At 30.8% G+C, this 22,542-nt stretch overlaps 3 protein-coding genes across 3 annotated transcripts; 1 reads left to right on the top strand and 2 right to left on the bottom strand.

Moving 5' to 3' along the window:
* The first annotated feature begins 3,001 nt into the window (after positions 1-3,001).
* Positions 3,002-4,455, top strand: LOC114123545 (uncharacterized). Its single transcript, XM_027986560.2, has 2 exons — positions 3,002-3,473; positions 3,746-4,455. The coding sequence occupies exons 1-2, from the start codon at positions 3,137-3,139 to the stop codon at positions 4,144-4,146; spliced, it is 738 nt and encodes a 245-aa protein (XP_027842361.2). The 5' UTR covers positions 3,002-3,136; the 3' UTR covers positions 4,147-4,455.
* A 1,839-nt stretch (positions 4,456-6,294) lies between these two features.
* LOC114123544 (uncharacterized) lies at positions 6,295-15,600 on the bottom strand. The gene is made up of 4 exons (XM_027986559.2): positions 14,751-15,600; positions 8,310-8,504; positions 7,059-7,210; positions 6,295-6,969 (listed from the first exon to the last, which is right to left on the bottom strand). Exons 1-4 carry the CDS (start codon positions 15,112-15,114, stop codon positions 6,628-6,630), a joined length of 1,053 nt encoding a protein of 350 aa, XP_027842360.2. The 5' UTR covers positions 15,115-15,600; the 3' UTR covers positions 6,295-6,627.
* Positions 15,601-18,400: 2,800 nt separating this feature from the next.
* LOC114123541 (uncharacterized) lies at positions 18,401-22,078 on the bottom strand. Its single transcript, XM_027986557.2, has 2 exons — positions 21,453-22,078; positions 18,401-20,315 (listed from the first exon to the last, which is right to left on the bottom strand). Exons 1-2 carry the CDS (start codon positions 21,919-21,921, stop codon positions 19,996-19,998), a joined length of 789 nt encoding a protein of 262 aa, XP_027842358.2. The 5' UTR covers positions 21,922-22,078; the 3' UTR covers positions 18,401-19,995.
* Positions 22,079-22,542: the final 464 nt, after the last annotated feature.

The following is a 22,542-nucleotide window of genomic DNA, read 5'->3' as shown; positions in this document are numbered from 1 at the left end:
GCATATCCCGAAATTGGCGTTATAATAGTTTATACCATAAAGTTTGGTTAGGTGGAATGTAGTTGTAATTAATCGTGGAGTTATAATTTATTTATAACTTATAATATTATATTAATACTAATATTAATTAATTAATATGTTAAATGCTAATAATAATGAGTGACGAGTTTTTAATATATTATAATATACTAAAATTAAAAATGATACCGAATTTATAAAATATTAATCTGAGAATTTCAGTGTTATTTAAATTATATTATACAAAATATAGTATTATAATAATATGATCTGTACCAAATACCAATGATAAATGCTATATCATTCATAAAATAATCATCAAGTCTGTGGTAAAAGACGAGTGGATCAACCTCCACCTCCTTTACCAAAAATTTATACATTTTGTGTTTTTAAATTTTGATTGATTTTAATAAATAGTAAGCATTTTATTACCGTATTAATTGTAGTAATGCAAGACACAATAATGTCATAAATGATATACAATTATTGTAGACTATAAAGCATAAACTATAGTTACTATCGTCACGTTTATCGTTTATTGATCTAATTAATACTATTAACTAATTATTGATGTAGGTATCTATTTTATACATATTTCAACCCTATATAAGCCTATATAAGATAAAGTTAAAAGGACACCCGCATATGTTGTATCCTCTTTTCAAACGTATTACCTACAATCTACATATTTGTTCATTCACAAAAATCTATTATTAAATTAGATTGAATTTACTGTTCAATTTGAAATTAAGATTATCTTGGACATATTATTGAAGAAGTTTATAATTATTTTAATTAATAATTCATTAAAATTATAACCATTTTGTAACTGCACATTTATTTTAAATTGTAAAAATATGTTCATAACTCGTGTAAAATCTACTATGTTGTATAACTGTCAAATAAAGACGAGGCTTATAGGTACGACATAATTTTAACATCAATTAGTTATAATTTAAATAATACCTGTGGTTTACAAAATATTATAATATTACACTGACTGCGCAATGTATATAACGTTATATTATGACTCGTGACAATTTTTACTATAATAGTATTAAATAATTATTTAAGTAGCTTATTTAATTTTTTTTATAATTTAACATAATAATATACTCGTATACATTTTATACTCTAAATATTCCACAAAATAAAATGAGATACTTTTTAATAAAATTACTTGATATATTGTACTTGGGTACTCATATTAAATTCACAGTAATAATTATAAGTAGGCACAGCATGAATTTTATAATTTTAAAATCTAGTGACTGAAATTATTATAGCTAGAAAATAAATTTAAATATGAATCTAAATAATAAGAATATTTTAAAACTTTATTTCGTTTTACAATACTTAGTAAGTTCCTGTTACTTGCTAGCTATGTATTTTGTACAATAATAATATATCCCACGAAAAAAGTTAATCCCTTTATATTATACAAGCAAAATGGAAAATATTCTCAGGTTTATGGTAGAGATTTTGGTGTCAGCGCTTTTCTAATTTTCCTATATACATGTATTCGAAAATACCGAAAAAAAGAATATGTATTCTATATTATATTTTATTTAAAATCGAAATAATTTTAGTCAAATCTGGTAAAAAAAAAAAAATAAAAAAATAGGATTAGTCAATCTTTCACTGGTGCGATGGACAAAACGCATAGATGCTTTTTATACGAAAAATCCAAAGCGCTTTGTACTGTCAAACAATATAATATTTATGTATATATATATATATATATATATTATATCCATTGACATACACCTGAATGAATATAATATTATAGATATAGATATCTACATAATATAGCCATGTAGGCATACACGAGAGGCCTATTTTTTTTAACCGAAAATCACTCGCACGCACATACTATACAATATTAAATTCGTTTATCACGTGCATGACTACAATATTATGACCTGTTATCGCCATAGTAATGCTCTGAAACTAAATACACCGATGCACAATGTATTATACACGTGGTCATATGTAGTGTTTATCTCGCAAAGTCCTCGAATATTCGTCACATAACGATCAGCTAATCGCAAATGATCGTCCGTTAAAATAACGTTTATAGAAGTATAAAAAAGTATATAAGTATACTCAAAGTCTTTATATTTAAAACAATAAGTTATTTACTGCATTTTTTTTTTCTTTAAATTTAGCATAATATAAAGTGATTAAAGAAAATAATTGGAGTCATAAATGTTATGCAGATGCCGCTTTATTAAGAAATACTAAACAAGAGTTTTAATGAAAAAAACTTATAACTGCGAAAAAGGTTGCATTGTGTATCAACCAAAAAACAAAAAATCAGAATTTACGCTAAGCAGATAGGAGAGATAAATAAAATATAAAAATATTATACAATCAACGAAAGTGGTAGGAAATAATATATTTTAAAAGGTAACATAATTCTAATGCTTGGATTGTCTTCGTAATACATAAGATAATGACCTAAAAATGATATTCAGCAGAGAATAAAAATGGTCGATAAGGACAGTTGGAAACAAGTTTGCTTGGCAATTGGTCTAAACGATCGAAAAAATTAATGAAGAAACAGAGAAGATTATTTAGTTTCCGCTTGCTTTAATTCTTCGTAACAATAATGTTTGTTAATACTTCACAGCAATTCAACGTTTACGTTTTCGTAAACGTATAAGTCTATATGCTATTGTTATGTTAATCTACTCTTATTAATATTAATTTTCGGAATTCGTATTGCCGCTCTATCATATCCTAATAAATTATATGGGTATCTACGGTCGACTGATCCGTTACAACCGACACCCTACGTAGTTTTATCTTGACAACATATTATATAGCATAATATTGTATCATATTTAGATAAATAGCGAGTCCACTGACGACATATATTTTATAATAATAATATCGTGGCACTTATCGCGTAGTCGATCTAAACACTCGCGTCGTTACCGTGTTCACGTCCGTGCATGTTACATTTTTATTCGTCGTCGTACTTGACGATACTGTGATGCATAATGATTATGATGATGATGACGATGACGGAGATCATTTAAAATGAGCAGACAACCAAATCGGTATATAAAAACAAGGGGTTTGCTAGCGTCTGAGTTAATGCCACTAGTACATCATGAGTGTGCAGTACGCGTTTTTCATATTGGCTGCTTCAGCGGCTATCGCCCGGGCTGACGGATATCTCAACGCCTTGTCTAGCGTGTACGATTGCGGGTCGGCGGACTTAGACACGTGTCTCAACAGCCAATTGGGACGATCCATCGATGAACTATTGAACAGGAACGAGACTTATAGGCTAAACCAATATCTGACCGTTACCACAGTCGGTAACCGTCGACAATCGCCATCATCAAGCGAGGACTTAGGTTCAAAGTTTTTGGACTTTTTCAACGCACTACAAATACAATACCAACCTGAAGAAGATGACGAATTAATTGATGACGTTTTTGAAGGTATCTACTCACTTCAGCTATCATATTATTGTTCTAAAATTATACTTATATAGATAAAGAAATGTTATAAAACATACACCATATAGTACGGGGATCTATTATTAAGGTTTAGTACATGTTTATTGTTTATATTACATTTTATTGTACGTTTGTATGATTAAAATAACTGCATTATCCCTCCCCCTTCAACTTTAGACAGATAATGCTAACCTATGTTGAATTATACATACTAATCGTAATGATAATCACTTAATATAACCTCGGAAAATCAGTTACAGGTCGTAAGAAAAAAAGAGGTAAAAACAAAAAACACAAAATGGGTATGATGATGGGATTCATGGCGATAGGCATGACTATTGTCGGAGGTCTATTTAATAAAATGATGATGGGTGGTGCGATATCAATTGCCCTGAAAGCGCTAATCATAGCCAAAATTGCTCTGGTTCTGGCCGGCACCATGGCGATAAAAAAGCTATTGAATAGTGGTGGCGGTGGTGGTCAAGTCAGCATTCATCCATCGTGGTCCGGTGGCGGTGGCGGGGGCGGTGGACATGAACAACATGGCGGGTACCGCAGGAGTTACGCGGATCTGCATCCAAGTATGACTACCGCAGATACGCTGGCTTACGGAGGTCAAATCGATTCCTATAGCAATTCCCATTATTCCAGGTAGTTCACAGCAACACAAATGTCTTATTAATCACGTATCGTTAAGTATATATTACATTATAATCGGTAAAAGATAGAAAAACACTATGACGACAGTCTCTGATGGTGTACACATATTTTTTTCATATAGATAAAATCAACTGATAAAAATATGTGGACAAAATCGTTGTTTTTAAACTTTTCTTTCTTTTTTTTTTTTTTTTTTGGTTTTGGGAATTCAATAAGCAACAAAATTATTTGGTTATATAATTATTAAGATTTGTTTGCATATTTAAGTTAAAATTATTAGATTTATTATATTATTATGTACATATTTTTTGCTATTTTTCTTTTATAACCTAATCTGTTTCCTATATGTTCCCTATATATATATATGAATACACTCTAAAATTAAAATACGAATTTTAGTTTGAAATAGCTGTAAAATTATAACTGTACGGTACTTCCTAGAACAGATTTAGTCGTGTCGCATTGCCTTAGCTCTGTTTCGCACTGATAGCGATCACACTACACGATACTATAAAACACAACGGTGACATCATAATATTATATTTGATAATTTGATAGGAATATATATGATGATTTTACAATAAAATTATTTTATTTTAAAAATTAAAACTAAGCCTAATTTCTTGACAAGAAATAATACATACAAACAACAAATTCATACTATTTATTTAAAAAAAACATGTATCAGTGACACTTAATATATTAAAATATTGTAATAAAATAGTGATTAGAATTTAGTAACCATACACTAAATACGTCAGTTTGTATTAAGCATATTCGATACAGACTGTTTCTACCATTGTCCAATACACAGAAACATAGAAATTTACACTATTTTACCAAATGTACCGATTATACGACCATATTGACCATCTGCCGAATCCCTACTGCAACGACACAGTGATGGTTATAATATTATTTTAATGATCTAATATTCTAATGTGTAATGAGTGGTTTAATATAAGTTCATTATAATATTTCAAACAATAAAAATATTCTTTTAAGTGTATAAAATAAATTGAGTGTGTTTTTAATTAATATTAAATTATAACTATATCGATCTTATCCCTTGCCCATTGGACCAATTAACGATTGGTAAACCTTTAATTGGATATGGGTAAGTAAATTTATTACTTATTTAAATCTTCATATATACATGTATATGCATATGTGAGTATACATGTATATGTCGTATACGGAAAATTATTTTTTTTTTGTGAAAACTGAAAATACTAGGCTCTTTGCAATGGGGTAGCCCGTTTGCGAACTACTTATTATTTTTCCAAACAGCCTGATGTTTTCCAGGCTCATTACATACAGACTAATAGCAGTTAGGCCTTTTAAGAACAACAATAATTTTATGGTAATAACCATTTTATTTTATTTTATCAAAAATAGATCATAGTAATAAGACACTAAAAATATAATATTGACAAGGTTGTAGAAGAAAAAAAAATATAGGTACCTATAAGCTATAATACAAAAAACATCGTGCAAAACAAGTAGATGCGCCTGGCTGAAAATTTTCTACTAAGCTGTTATAAAATAAATTATCTTTAAAATAAAATAATTAAAATGGTTATTACCATAAAATTATTGTTGTTCTTAAAAGGCCTAACTGCTGTTAGTTTGTATGTAATGAACCTGAAAAACATCAAGCTGTTAGGAAAAATAATAACTAGTTCGCAAACTGACTACCTAATTGCAAGTCTTTTCGCAAAAATCTAATTTTACAAATGGCCTACGAAATATATATGAGAACGTAGTAATAAATGAGGGTGTGTGCATGGTATGCCCTATATATACTATATATAATATATCTGTATTAAGATAATAGATTATATATAATTAAAAATAATAGATAAATATGTATACTACGCATGAGCTCTATTTTTGCATTATTAGACATGTATTTAACAGTAACAATTTATTTTATAATACTATAAATTTTAGTCTATAATATTATATGAAGCTGAAGACTTAAAAGGTATTTAAAAGTAATAAACATAAACGCTTTTTTTTATAAATATTGTTGTTATACATTTTGAGTAGTACCTATTCTTATTTATTTGTAATAATGCATAGAGCGTTTTATTTCTTAAAATATATAAGTACGAACATTTTATTAATTGTATATTTTACGTAAATAGGTAAATAAATATTTTATATTTCATAAACATAACGTCAAATATAAATATTATATATAGGAACTATAAATATTCGCTACAATCATTTTTTCAAAAAACCATGAAAGATTAAATAATATTTAACATTTTTAGGAATTAATACAATAATATCATAATTGTATTATGCTTCTAATATAATACTATTAAAATTAAAATATACATTAATCAAAACAACAAAAATGCGTTTAAGAGTTTAACAGTGATACTTATCTATTTAATAGTAAACATTTGCATTTTAGTAAATGATAACATTGTGCAAAGACCATTTTATTGGTGCTATGTGCATACGTTTATTCCGTTTCTTTTTTATTTCTGTCTGCCGATTCTGTATACTTTGTATGATCGTCTTCTTGTGGAAAATAATTCACTCCCCGAAACAGCGACGACGGTTTGGACGAAGAAATCTTTTGAAACCCATTTAGGTTTGAGTAAAACTTGTCACCCCTAATGTCACCAATGAACGCGTTGTGATGTCCACCGATCGGTTGATGGTGATGATGATGATGACTGCCAACTGGACTATGATATAAACCACCAAACGGATTTTGACCATCGAACGGCTGATAAATTCCCAACGAATGGCCTGCAATTGGCTTCTTGGTGTGGTGTAGAAACAATGAACCGTAGCCCACCTATACAAATTAAAAGATTAATTTGATTAATATTTATGGTGTTTATCGAAATCATAAAAATAAAATATATACTCCCGTTAAGTACTCACCACACTGGTGACGACTAATGCAATCTTTGACAAAATAAAAGCTTTTTTAGTCAGAAAATATATCGCTGCAAACATGATCGGAATCACGGAAGCGATACTTATTTGCGTAGCCAACACGTTCGGCAACAATGATCTTTTGAATATCATGTGTCCTGAAAAATACAATTTACATAAAAATATTAGGTACTTTTTATTAAAGATATTATAGATTACTCGTTGAGCAAATTTTTGATGGCGTAAACCAAACCACTATTCTATCTAAATTAATGATATTATTTTGTAATACGTCATAGTAAATTTTTTTATTAAAAAACATTATAATAGTTAATAATGTATAAAATTATAATAAATATAATGGAAATTACTGATGTCATAAGTTGCTGCTAGATATTGATTATTGATGAATAATAATACAATTATTATAATTAATTATATTATAATATTATAATTATCATATTATTATTGAACCTATCTATATGTATATATACGTATATTATACGATAGGTATACGCATACATATTCTATATTCTATACGTATTTAATACCAGAATCATAAGCTAAGCTGGTCTATGTTCATTATTGGTATAAACAAATTATTATTGAGTCATATATCATAATATACAAATATAATAACCGGAGAAAATTATGTATATTAGTTGTATTGTGAAAACAATTAAAATAAAAAAATATCAAAATGATATTTTATTTTTAAGACATAAAGCGAGATCTAGTGGTTCGACATAACTTCATGATTTTGATTGATTCTCTTGAATAGAACTAGAGGAGCCTCAGTAGATGGTTCACTTAATTTTAAATTCAGCTACAAACATTAAACATAATAGAGTATTATTCATATTGAATAAACTATCAATATAAAAATTAATTTATTAAATAATATAAATTTCATAAAACGTAAAATATTTGGTCATTTTAATATATTCACTAATATTAATTTTGTTCATTTACGTAAATATCAACAAAGATGATGTAAATAATAAAAATGTTGACTTGTTATTAAATTTGTAAAAACATTTACAAAAGCATCGGAAATAATAAACGATTTTCAAGATAATACTTTTAATAGGTACGTTTTATTTTTTTAAAATATATATTATTTATATTTTCCGTTTTAAAGACGACCGAGTCAATATTATTTTCATAATAACGCATAATACATCAGTTATAAATATCGTGATTATACTTATGTAAATTATAGGATAATATAGTGAATAAAATAATGCAAATACAAACCGAAACCCAAACTTCGTTCATCAGATTTACGTCTGGGGTCCATAATAAAATCGATTATTCCTCTACCGGTAAACGTTGGGCCGATTCGCATCTGCAGTCCTGGATATAAGAGACTCAAGTCCCAACAAAACGTTCGCCTGGAAAGCAATGAGGACGCAGCTTCGATGACTGCACCGACGTTGTATGGGTTATCGCCTGTACAAAATACAAGGAACACGATTACGACCAACATTAAAATAATAATTGTGAGCCTTGATAGATAATAAATAATTATTATTATAACAACGAACTGATAATACTTTAATTATAAATTGTTGACTAATACGTCATAGTTAAAGCTTACACAGTATCTATTTTTATTATACGGTACACTTTAATAAATCAAACTTTGATCGAGTAGCGAGTCAAATTCATTTTTGTTTCGCGTTCTTAATTGATTATCATGATCTCAGCGTAATAATATAGTGTAGTGTATAATAATAGCCTAAATAATTAATATATGATTGCACTTTAAACCATTTAATATTATGGACAATACCAATCGATTTAATATACGATTTTTGATGAACATCTCATAATACTAGTAAATAATATAATGTTACTATCGTAATATTAATTACAAATTTTATAATGTATTATTATTTAGCGTAGTATTTTTCAGAATCTAACAGCTTAACACAATAGTGGTAGTACAATATTGAATTAATTATGTCCCGTTGTAAGCCACAGCCTCCAATAAGGTCAACTATGTGCATAATTACTAAGTAAATTAATGAAAAAAACATGTTTCGCGTATACTTATTCAATAAAATCTTTCAATGCATTTATAGAATAGTGTGCTATTATAACAACATAATTATTGTTATTAAAACGCTAACGAACATAATTGTGCGGTGTGAAATTTAGTTATGAATACTACAGATTTCAACATATAATCTTACTTTGCGTATAAGTTATAATAATATTTATAGGCTACTGGTTAGGAATTTGGACAGATCGCTCGAGCTAATGCGTGTTCGAGTTGCATCGTAATTTGTAATTTTAAACTTGAAATCGATGCTAGTTTCCCGTATTGCAATATTACTATTATTATTCCATGTGTACGGGAAGCGCATATTTTTTCACGTACAATTTTATGAATAGAGGACGAATAACCGTTTTGAATTTTTTTTAAGGTAGGGCAAATATCAAATACACATTGTATTTTAATAAATATACAGGGTGATTTTTTCACAAACAACACTCATTATTTCAAAAAGTATGACTTTTTTTCCAACTTTTTTTTTCAAATTTGTAGATACATGTTTTTATACAACTGTATACAATTTTAATTTTTTTCACTTTTATATTTAACAGATAAAAATTATCAACTTTTAATTTTAAAATGGCAACCTATATAAATAATTTCATAAATTAATAAAGCCATTTTTTTCATGAATTTTCATGTTAAAATTTTTAACTTTCGTTGAGCCGTCGACGAGTTATAGCTGCTCAAAGTTGGCTAGATTTAGAGGGTTTTTACATCAATACTAATTAGAACCGTCATATCTAGGATTTTTATTTGTAAAATCCAGTACCTATAATAGTACCTAATGAACTCGATATCGTCGACCCCATGGTGTAGAGGAGAGTGGTGATAATATTTGTACCTGTTACTACCAGCCCCATATAACTTATTATTAATTTTCATATAATTATAATTAATTTGAATAATATTATTAATTACTAATTATATTACGATTTATAAGACATTTACACTCAATAAACACTACCTAAAACTACCCAATTTGAGAAGCTATATCTCACCAACAGATTAACAAAAAATGACAATTTCAATTTGATAATTCATAAAAAAAATAACCATATTAATTTATGAAATTTTAAGTATAGGTTGTCATTTGAAAATCAAAAGTTGATAATGGTTTACCTAATAAATATAAGGGTGAAAATAGGGAAGAGTTCTACAATTCTAGAACAGTATGGGTCTTACATTTTGAGAAAAAAAAATTTGAAAAAGTCAATACTTTTTGATATGATTAGTGTTATTTAATAAAAAAAAAAAATCACCCTGTATATTATCTAAAATACATCGACCTGTTATTTTTAAAATTGGATAGTTATTTAATGATAAAATATTAAATTATTAAATTTGCATACTAGATACAAATATTTGGTATTTACTCGACTCTCTTGGCAGAAAACTCTAGTAGTATAGACGTATAGTGTACTATTATTTTAGATTTGAACGATGTAAAATTGCTCATCCCGAGTCTAGTGTATTATTAACCTCGGATTTATAATTAATTTAAGTACTTATAAATTTTATCAAAATAAAATCGAATGACCGGATACGTATGCATTTCTATCAGTATTATATGAGTAGCGCCATACTCGTATAGTTAAAGATTTATAAAGATTTGTAGATTTAATTTGCTTTTAATATTTTTTTTCAAAATGTTCACGATAACTATTATTTTTATTTTTTGTTTAAACTTTCGCACTTAGTCATCTTTATTTAAACATTTTAAACAGACTGAGGTACTTATAATTGCAATATATATCAGTTTAATAATTGATGATCAGTAAATAATATAACGATAACTGTTAAGAAAAATATTATAGAATTATTTCAAGTTAAACTTTTCATGATAATCCAGTTCCCAAAAATACTCCGTCAGAACTCTAATAATTTAAGATAAATGTAGGAATTATGCATAACATTGTATAGATAATAATATACTTTACTTCTCATGTACGTATAATTATAAATTACTCATCTATTTCGACATGATAAGTATGTCAAAATTATATTTTATAATATATATGAATGTATTATTATATATTTGGTGTGCTGTAAGTCATAAAATATATCTTAAATATTTTAAAAGTAGACTGATACTAATATTTTTACATTGTAACGAGTAATTTTTTAAATTAGTTTGATTAGTATATTTATTTTTTCAAAAAATTTGATCAAATCGTAATTATTACAACTTTAAACATACATTATTTAAACAGTTACAAATATTAACTATTGGAATATTATAATTTATTTAGATCAATGATCATTTTGATACTTAAATAGTACCTATAATATGTACAGTTTTATTTTGAATTTCATCAGTATTCATTATCTGTAGACTGTAATATTTCGTACACGTATGCCGTTATATTTATTAACAAATTGTCATACGAGCCGATTTAACTAAGTTTGAAATAATAATCATTCAGCTATCAATCGAGAAAGGATATTACTAATTACTATAATTGTTATCAGTGACATGATATTTTAACGGTGTGTTTTTTTTTTGGCGGGGGAGAGAAATTTACAGGGTTGATGTTTTAAAATGTAATTACATTAATATATGAACATAAACAAAACAATTGATAGGCTTATAAACAGTAGCTTATTATTATTACCTATAGATAGTAAAACTTATTATGGTGCTATAATATACAAGTAATAATATGTAAAAATGTATAATACAAATAAAAAATATAATTGTTTTAAGTTAAAAGAAGTTCTAGTCTAGAACGTTAATAACTAAAGTGATAGAAAAATTATTTTCTCGTTTATTTTTAAGTATTAATAAAAAAAAAAAAAAATGTATAATATTACAGACAGTTTGATTACGTTATTTTTAATTTTATTTGTCACAATTTATTATGATTGAGCAGTTACTTTTTGTAAACATCATTATGTTAATTATTATTATAAATAAAAGTCTGTATTTTTGATCTTTCAACTATTGGTAGTTGGTACTGATATACAAGAGAGGTATTCATATCAGCACAAATCGATAAAATCTTTCAAACTGCTATTTATCAAAAAACATAAAAGAAAAGATAAGATTGTATGAAAAATCCAAAAAGTGTACATTGTATGAGAAAAATATTTCTATGCTTATAGGTATAACACTGGTGAAAATATCATCATAATCATCGGATAAAATATAAATTAATAATCAGGCCATATTTAACCTATATATCAGGCATGTCAAACACGCGGCCCGCAGGCCGCATGCAACCCTTAGCTCATTTTTTTGCGGCCCACGGCTACCAATTTTAATTGGTTAAAAAAATAAAAGTTAAATTAACTTAATAAAATGTCGAAATTTAAAATGATTTAAATTTAAAAAACAAATTTAATGAGGGGTGTACCTGATTTTTACAAATTTCTATCAGTACGATATGTAGAAACTTTTAAATTCGCAAGTAAAATGATTTCTATGTTTAGTAGTACTTATCGATGTGTGATTGTGAGCAACTATTTTCATTAATGATCAGTAATTAATAACCCGTTAGATCCAGATTAACTGACACAAATCTAAATTCAGTATTAAAAGTGACTCTGTCTAATAATATTTTTCTTGAAATTGAAAAGTTGATGGGAGAAAAGAGATGTAAAATATAGTCACCTTACTCTTAATCAAATAAAATGGTTTTTTTTAATGTTAGTGTAAATTTTTTTGTAGGTAGTTGTTTTTTTTGTTTTTTTTTTTGTACCTCCTGTTTTTTTAAACGTAAAGAATAAAATAGAAAAATGTTGTATAAAATATTCTTTTTTCGTTAATTTTTATGTGCGGCATTCGTAGTAAACTATCCAGTATATTTGGCCCACTTGATACTTTGAGTTTGACATGCCTGCTATACATAAACACCTAGCAAACGAGTAAAAACATATTATTATGGTGGCTTTAATGAATTTCGTTGTAATGTAAAATGTTCACTATAATATGAATCTGCACAAAGACACTTCGCATCGTACAGCATACGACAATAAGTAATAAAACGACCTATTGATATTTTTGGTGATGATCTCTGACATCTAGCACGCATTATACGCTTATTGTTGAGATTTTATTAACTAGTACGTATTCAAAATAACAGTAGTAGTCAGCAGGTACATATTTAATATTTATATACGATTGTTATTCAACGATAAATTGCGTTGAACGTATCCATAGGCATAATTCAGGTACAAAGTCTGAGAATCGTCGCCAAAACGGTTAACTTAAAAAAACGCCATTATTCCCTCGCCCTAGCTCTCTACTTACTTCACCAAACAATTTACTATTTTAGATTTCGAGCGAAGCTCATTCATCATACATCAATGATTTTACAATGATGTATTGATGTATTTTCATTATTATTAGACACTATTGTGTACAACATGAACTACTATACACAGTAGTTCATGATGTACAAAACAATAATCGGAATTTTATAAATGGTCTACATAAAATTATGCCCCCACATTAATATCTACAACTAGGGTATTCCAAGAAAATGAAATACAAACATTTGATTTTAATAAGATAGTATTATGAAAGAAATATTATAATGCTTTTACTGAGAATAATGAAAGATAAAATCCATTATATCGATCTGAAATAAGACCAGTAAATTATAAATAATAATACATAGCCGATTACAGGTTCATGAAACGTAATAACTGATGCCAGTTAAAAAAATGGTAGTCACGAGTCACGACAGCTCTAATAAAAAGTAATAAATTCTACAACAAATAAATTTAAACATAATATGAGCCTCGTAAAATATGTATTTTGGAAAACATTAAAACGGTAAAAATAGCCCTATTACTGACATGGGTTTCTAAAGCACTACAGCGTGCCTACGTAAATTAATAACTATCGTAACAACTTATTCGAACCTTCAAAACGTTCATCGTAATCACGTCCCGAAGACGTAGTTCGTAGATACAATATCTATAAAATATTGTTACCCGTCGACAATTTTCGTTTGTAATCGCCTCAAAATGACAAACTGTGTGCTTAACACATAACGTGTGATACTGTGATTGAAAACGTTTTAAAATCTACGTATTTCTATGTATTATAATAATACGTAAAAAATATAATGAAATCAAAATACTAATTTATTACTTTTGAGTTTTTCTTAAATTAAACTGATAAATATATTAAAACAAAATCTTTATTAAGATTTTAATAACTATGAAAGTATAAATGTGACACCTATAATCTATATAATATACGTGTACATAAAACACTCCGTATTATTTTTGTAATAATGCAATCGTTTAGAATTTGGAATCCGATGAAATAGATAAATCGGATAAAATATTATTACACGCGGGTGGTTTTATTGATCTATAGAATATTGAGTATGAGTGAATTGAACTTGGTGATATGATTTTTGGTATTGTACCTATACACAACCTTTAAACAAACACGAATAATATCGTGAAACGATATTCATCTAACATGCATTCTAAACATTATAAAACCAAAGGAAATTGGTCTTTTTGATAGCTCTCGATAAAATCGATTTTAAACGTATTCAATATTGCAGAATAAAATCAAGTGATTTATCATCCCTAAGACTCAGTTCTCTCACCACGGGGATGATTGAAGAGATTCTACAAACGAGATACATTGCGGTGTAGTAGGTATAGCTTACCCAACGAATAAACTCCTCGGGGAGCGGCGAACGCTTCTACGTCCGGACGTCTGGAAATCTCCAGCCCCGAATCCAGGAGCACCGAGTCCATGTTTTCCGTCTGCTCGATAACGGCCATGGCGTGCTCGTTGATACAAGGCAAGAACGGATCGGCTCCCGCAAGGCAACTTTTAATCGCCGTGCTGACCATCGGAGTGTGGTGTTGGTCGTTGTTTTCGCTACTTCCGTCGTCATCGTCGACGTTGACTCCAACGCGACCGCCTTCGACATCCGAGCCGGAGGTCTGTCTGTCGGAGAACAGGACACATTGTGTGCAGTTGACAAAAATCATTAGCAGGACAAGGTGAACGCTGAATACGAACATCGCGGCCGACGATGTTTGAAAGGGTTATCCGATTTCAATAAAAGTACAAAAATATTAACTAGTGGGTGGTATGTTTTACTAATAAAAATATACCGACGGTACTATAATATTATGTGGGTGTAATGATCATTTGGACGTAATTTCTAGCTTCGGGCTGTATATTATTGTCATTACTTCAATACCGAACGACGGACGATGCAGAGATGTCTGTTAGCGTTATACGACTACGGCCGCGACTACACACCGTTGTGTAGTGGGCAGTAAGCCAGCGATTCGCGTAAGTACGATACGTCATACCGATATTATAATATTATTACCGTGTTGCCACAGATATAATAATAATATATAATACTATAACCATCATTTAAGCTGTAATAACATGCACCGCCTCCGCCACCGCCGATTTAACGGATATGACGACGGTAATGCCGGCAAAGAAAGTTTCCGAGTTTTTCCTTTCAAACGCATCCGACTGTTTCGCTTTTACCCGATCATAACTGCTGTACAAGTGCCCACGCGATATTGCGTGTATTTATATATTATGGTGCACTGCACTAAAAGCGAGGGACGAGAGATGTACAATATAGGCTTGCAATGATGGTATAATATATTTATTGTTCAATTTTCTAATATCCTATGCGATATCCTACAGACGTTATCGTTATATTATTATGTACCTATATAGTGAAGCGTTTTGTTACGAATTGCCGGACCGGAGCTATCGCGATTCGACCGCGCTTTCCAGATGACCGGAAGTACAAACAAATACGTAACGTGAAAGATCAAAACCGCAACTAATAGATATGGTTTAAGTGTATAAAAATGAAAACACTTTAAACCCAACAATGATTTATTTAAAACGCAATAACATCGGTATCGGTTGTATTGTTTGCAGTATATTAGCATGTTCTAACTATTAAATATTATATTGTTACAATGATCTGATCATCGCACTACACTACTATGTATACCAACAAATCGTTTGCCGTTTTTTTCCTGATTGGAAATAACTTTTTTGTAAAATTGTTTTTTTCGGAGATATTATTTTTATTCCTTCCCATCACACAATTATCGATCCAAAACATAAATTGTATGAGTATGATCTATGGTAAATGGTAATAACAATAATATTACCGTTGCGGGCGTAATAATATTGTCAGAACCTCGTAAAATAGAATATAATTTTTACCTACACGCCAGGCGTTTGTACAACAACATTATTGTACAAGACTTACTATAAGATATTTGGTTGATACATACAGGATAGGAGGAGGATATTATAATTATTATACGGCATTCGATAGCACTTTACGCATAATATACCTATATTATTATTTATTATATAAAAAATGTTGTGTCGCGTAACGCATACGCTGTATATATAAATAGATACGAGTATAATATGTTATTATTATTTTTCTCGGTATCGTAGTTAAAAGACGCCGCTGGCTTTATAATAATATTATTTCGGGCGAGTATTTTGGGGTCTCGGACAGGTTTTGATTTTATTTCCTCTCCTAAACGTATGCGTGTGTGCATCAATGGTTTACCGTATCGGACTAAACTCAGCCTTATATCGGTAATCGGTGTTCGTATGAACAGATTATAAGTCTGATCTAATATTAATCTTTGCCACACCGTGACGTACAGTACAAAGTTGAGGTTAACGGCTTTACATACCACATATATATTATTATTATCATCTACTAACCTACGCACGTATCCCCTCCCGGCTGTTATTGTCGAATGATTTAGATTTTTCTTCTCGTAATAATTAGATTGATCGCGCACTTTCTAAATTGCGGGGTCTGTAATTAACTCCGAAGCAATCAAAACGGTGCTCAGAAATTGTAGCTTTATATAGGACGACTATTACTTATTGTACGAGTTTGAACTTACATGTGTCAAATCAACTGTACAAAAGTCGTGCTTCAAAAAAAAATTATAGTATATTTAGATGATCGAGTAAAAAATATCAATCTGAAATAAATCTGGCTTGAATTTACTTTGGAAATCTACAGTTTCTATGCTTCGCTGAGAAAACACTTATTTAACACGACGAAAGTTCTCTTCTAATAATATAAAATATAAACGATATTGTATTGTTTTTATTTAATAAGCATATCGAACATTTTCGAACGCGAGAATCGGGTATACTGTTTAATTGACCAGCACAGTAATATTTTATTTACTACCTAGTCTAATAAAACGAATAAATTAATGTAGGCAATAGGCATCCATAGTGTTCGTGCAAGTTTAATGTTAACTTTAAATTTATTGTCCGTGACAGTATTCATTATTTTGTTACACGAATTAACGAACTGATATAATCTTAAATCGTGGGATGTTATTATTTAAAAATTATAATAAATCGGTGCATTGTTCTTTGGTCAATTTATTTATAAAAGTCTGTACATTTCTTAGAAATGAGAAGTTTACTTCTAACGCCTACATCAATATAACCGTATTATTAATATGCTTGACTCGTTTACAATTAAAATTTAAAAGATTTTTTTTTTATAAAACTTGAAATATTCTGTCACATAAATTAAAATCCAATAGCAATTAAAACTTCAACAACAAAAAGTGAAGAGTCACGTTATATTCAATAGAAAATATTACAATCTATAATTGTAGTGCACACGACTCTTATCTAAACTTTTACGTTTTATGCTAAACTCATACTAATGTGGTTAAATAAACAAAAAATCGTGTAGTATCTCGTCAACGAATAAGCTGTGATTCACACGATGAATTTATCAAAACACGACCGTAATCTTTTTGTGTAAGTGTGCGTGTACTGCGTAAGTGTAAGCAAGTACACTAAAACACGATTTTATTTTTCACTCGCCGCAATCAGATTTCTTTTTTTATATGTGGGAAAGGAACTATATAGCCAGAAGCCCCAAATATTTATATATAATTTATATTATATTACATAAACAGTGTAGCTAAAGTTTCACTTATATATATATCAATTAGTGTTGATACTCATAGTGATTTGTGTTGACCATTGATAAAAAAATAAAATTATTTGTTTCTGAATTCATTAACATCGTATGGAACACTAAACCGATTTTTGGAAACAAATCAAGTGTACTTACGCATATATTTATCACACTTATTCGACACACCAAGGTTTTTTTTTTTCCATTAACGATCTTAAAATTGTACAATCTATCTAAATCATATTTGTTTATTTAATACGTGTAGTCTTAAATACCTTAGCAGTTTGATAGGAGTTATTGTAATACAATGGATGTGAAAAAAATAAATAAAAAAAACGTTTTAAAAATGAATCTCTGATAAGTTTATTTCATTAAATAAAAAACAAATAAATAATAATATTTGAAAGTTGCATAAATTAATAACAGTCGGTATAATATATGTATTTCTTTAGGTGGATAACAAGAAAAATTATTATTATATATTATTTGAGAGGAGGTGGACGATGGCACATTCGAGTAAGTAATGTCAAGTCTGGTGAAGTCAAATAGAGTCAAGTCAAGGCGAGTCAAACTGAGTTTAGAAAAAAATAGTGGATTTATTACAAACAAATCGGTTTTATTTAAGTACGTAATAAATAGATAAGTCTTCGATGTACAAACAATAAGTATAACATAATAATGGTATAAAAAATGACACAACATAACAACATATAATAAAAATAAACCATGTAATAAAATATTATAGTTTGGGATCAACAATGTTTCCGGTCAAGTGAAAAGTAGTCTTTAGCCAACGGTCGGTTTTATATTGGTATGTACGGGTTTTGTATGATCGGGAAGAGCCACAGCAGCCGAGTAAGTCATCGTGCCAGTTTTCAGTGAGTGTGAGTGTGTGTGTATGTGAGTATAATAATAATAATAATAATAATATTATTTTACACACACAGGAAGAAGTAAATACTAGTCCTAAGCGTATGGTCACTTGTGTAGTCGTTGGTCGGTGTCTCGTATAGATAAGGTCAAAGTTTTGATGCTGTAGCCAGTGTATGTGATCGTGGTTATCGTTAGTGATGGCGGAAGGTTGTGGTGATCGTGATTAATATAGAAAGAATAGATTTCTAACAATTTCTATTCGTATTTATTATAGACAAAACCAGTTTTGGAAATAGTTGTTTTTTTTTTTTTTTTGTAATAATTCTTCTTCTCTCCTCCGGCCGACCTATATCTCCACACGAGCGGCGAACACACTCTCACATGCACACACACACACGCGCGAGAGTGTATGTGTGTGTGTATATGTGTGTGTGTCACTAGGTTAACTTCTGTATTTTTAACCGACCGCCCGGGGTAAATAATAATCGTATATATATAAATAGTTGTGTATATGGTAGTAAAACGTTTTGTTATATGTGTTGTGTGCGATCATTGTCCCGAAGTGATTAAGCAGAACCCGTTATTGACCGCCGTCGTATAGTTTAGTCGCCTCCAGTGTACGGATGTCGTATAATGATATTACACGTAGCTGTGGCTATGTATACACACACACATATATATATATAATTGTATATATTATACGCGTAGTATAATAATATAATATATATATATTTATGTACAAGTTCACGAGAAAATCGATTTGTAAACGCAGGCGGACAAGTACGTTTATCAATGACGGTGAGAGTAAGATAGAGAAAAGAAAAATTGAATTGCACAGTAGAATACGATCAGATGTATAAATATATAAATATATTATAAAAAAAAATTAATATTAAAATAAATTATTTCGTTCCTATGGGGGGGAATATTATTTTTCAAACTATTTACAAATAAATATCTCCCCGTTGGGTAATGGCAACGTGGAGCAAAGGGGGCAAGGGTGATATTAACTAAGGGGGAGCACGCTATAGAGGGGGATGGTTTTTTGGCGATGGTGGCATTAGTGTTGACCACGGTATGCCATGTCTTGGGCGTTTTGTCCTTCTAGGGATCGTCTGTATCCACCGTGGTGTCCGTGTTCCTCGGTGTAGTGTGGGTGAGACACTACTTCGTAGGATTGTTGGCTCTTGCTGTTGGCCAACAATTTTTGGATTCCGATGATGACGGCCAAGACAAGGGCGAGCTTACCGACGACGAGAGCCTTGAATGCCAACAAAGCAAGAGCACCAATAGCCAATGGGACAAGGGCGATAGCTTTCATCTTCAAGAGCATCAACAATGGCATCAACATCTTTTGGTGCTTCTTCTTCTTGCCACGGGCTGTGAAAAAAAAATTAATCGTAAATATAAATATTAGAGTTAATTTACAGTCGAATAGAATATGGTCGTCTGAATATGGACCTAGAGATAAAAAAAAAACAGCTGTCCGAAAACGGTCGGAACTTTTAAGTCTCAAGCCCGCTGGGTGATATAATATTATCTGAACGATATTCCAGTGAAAGGATCAAACGGCTTTCTCCGGCTGCGATGACACCGTCACGCCCACCGAGGGCCCCCCTAGCGGCGCACTATTTGGGTTTTCGGGCCATCGGCGACCGTGTGGCCGCGCCCGACGGGTCCGTAACACACATATTTATATTCGCGTTATTATATTGTATTACGACGCTGGGCAATGGTGTGCGACCCGAACGGATTTAGCGTTTCATTATTATTATTTTTATGTGCACCTGTCGACGGGTATGTAATTTGTATATAATATCGTATTATACGCCACGGTTATAGTCAGGCCCGAGGCAAAAATCTTGGCCCGATGACAGACAGAAAACTTGGAACGCGTGCTCGGTACCGCGGGGTCCACATATTGTGACGTGTATAATACACCGCGTATATTATACCAAACGACGGTGACCGTAAGGTTAAGTTAACGTTAGCCAGCAATCTATATGTTCGTCGTCAGACACAGATAGACAGAGAAAAAAGGCAGATAGATACAAAAACAGGACGAAAAATAAAAAAAAATTGTGTTTAAGTTTACAATACTATATGAACGTTAGAACGGTAAAAACAAACTAGTTTTTAAGGGAAAAAAAATTTAAATCGAATTTTTAAATTATTGAGTAAGTTTATAACTGAGATGGACGTATAGTCGAAAATTGTGTTAACGTACATGCGTAAATTATATAATAACCTACATTTTCTTAAACACATCGTCATAAAAGCATAGAATAGTAAATAATAGAACATAATTTCGGAAAAATTTGATGTTTAAAAAGAAATCGTTAAATTAAAATATGATTTTAGATTAACGAGAGTTACTATAATACGTATGGCGTGTTTACGTTGAGATAAATCCATTGTAAAATCTGGTTAAGTGACCTTTCTGATCAAGGTTAACCAGTATACAATGGTAAAATACTTATCTATAACGGTAAACGAAAAGAAATAAATGTTTTTTACCTTCATCGAGGGATCTCCTCATGCCAGAGATGGACGATTCTGGGACCTTGAGTTGAAGGGTGTGGCTTTCCAAGAAACGGGCGACGCGATCCAACAAGAGGTTCTCGACTTGGGTATCTTTCTCGTCATCGTCCTTGGGCTGTGCTTCTTCGAGTTCGGATTCGGCGAGCGATCGGCCGTTCAAGCCTCGGCTGGACTCGACGGGTTCGGATTTAACCAAAGAAATGCCTTCGAAGACATCGATGCTGTCGCTCTTGCGCAACGCCCGGTCGACGTATTGCAAAGCTCGCATTTTCAAGCACGTGGCCATGTTCTTTTCGGAGCAATCTTGCATTACCTTGTACACCTTTTCCAGACCGGATGCCTCGTCGGCAACGGGGGCGGCTGGAGTGTCATCGGCGGTCGGGTGTCCGTACACGGCTTGCGCTGCCACCAAGAACAGGCATGCGACTGCAAATTTGCTCATCATTTTGTACGTCGAGTGTTTGAGTACGAAATATTAATATTAATTTTTTTTATCGCTACTATTGCGATAATTTGATGTGATGTGCGAGTGTTGTACTACTGTGTACCTCTTCACCACTGAACAAAAGCGACTACACTGATCTATCGTTTGCAGAGTCAGTTGTCTTTTATTCGAATGCGTTTCCGCCTGTTATTCGATCGGCGCGCCACCGCCACCGCCGAGTTGGTGGGGTGCCGGCCAGCCGCCGCCGCCGCCGAGTGATCGGACCGAGTCAGTGACGGAGACTTCGGCGGGGGTAAACGTACACCACTATACGATGGGCCGTCTGGACTCGTCGGCCGGACTGTGTCAACCTTGGCCGATATAGGGTTCGTGTTCAGAAACGGATGTACAACGACGGCAATGATGATAATAATAATAATAATAATATAAGCTTCGTGTGTCTTTCTTTCCGTATGCTTTTCGTTTTCCTATCTATTTTTCTCGTCTTTCTCTTTTATCCCGTACACGCGCAGCAAACACGAGTCTATGACCGCGCGCCGGACGGCATGCTCGAGTCCGCGGGTCTGTATCTCTACGACATTTTCGTTTCGTTTTTCTTTTCTTCGGTTTTATTTTTCGGTT

This window comes from Aphis gossypii, chromosome 1, assembly GCF_020184175.1.
Source record: "Aphis gossypii isolate Hap1 chromosome 1, ASM2018417v2, whole genome shotgun sequence".
Classification (NCBI taxonomy): domain Eukaryota; kingdom Metazoa; phylum Arthropoda; class Insecta; order Hemiptera; family Aphididae; genus Aphis; species Aphis gossypii.
Note: the sequence above shows the minus strand (reverse complement) of the source record. Positions and strands in the feature narration are given on the sequence as shown.

Coding starts and splice junctions, on each gene's coding strand:
- LOC114123541 (XM_027986557.2), bottom strand. CDS start 21,921: ATGATGAGCAAATTTGCAGTCGCATGCCTGTTCTTGGTGGCAGCGCAA. Junction 20,316..21,452: donor GAGGAGATCCCTCGATGAAG/GTAAAAAACATT, acceptor TTTTTTTCACAG/CCCGTGGCAAGAAGAAGAAG.
- LOC114123544 (XM_027986559.2), bottom strand. CDS start 15,114: ATGTTCGTATTCAGCGTTCACCTTGTCCTGCTAATGATTTTTGTCAAC. Junction 8,505..14,750: donor CCGAGGAGTTTATTCGTTGG/GTAAGCTATACC, acceptor TATTTTGTACAG/GCGATAACCCATACAACGTC. Junction 7,211..8,309: donor TGAACGAAGTTTGGGTTTCG/GTTTGTATTTGC, acceptor TGTATTTTTCAG/GACACATGATATTCAAAAGA.
- LOC114123545 (XM_027986560.2), top strand. CDS start 3,137: ATGAGTGTGCAGTACGCGTTTTTCATATTGGCTGCTTCAGCGGCTATC. Junction 3,474..3,745: donor AATTGATGACGTTTTTGAAG/GTATCTACTCAC, acceptor TCGGAAAATCAG/TTACAGGTCGTAAGAAAAAA.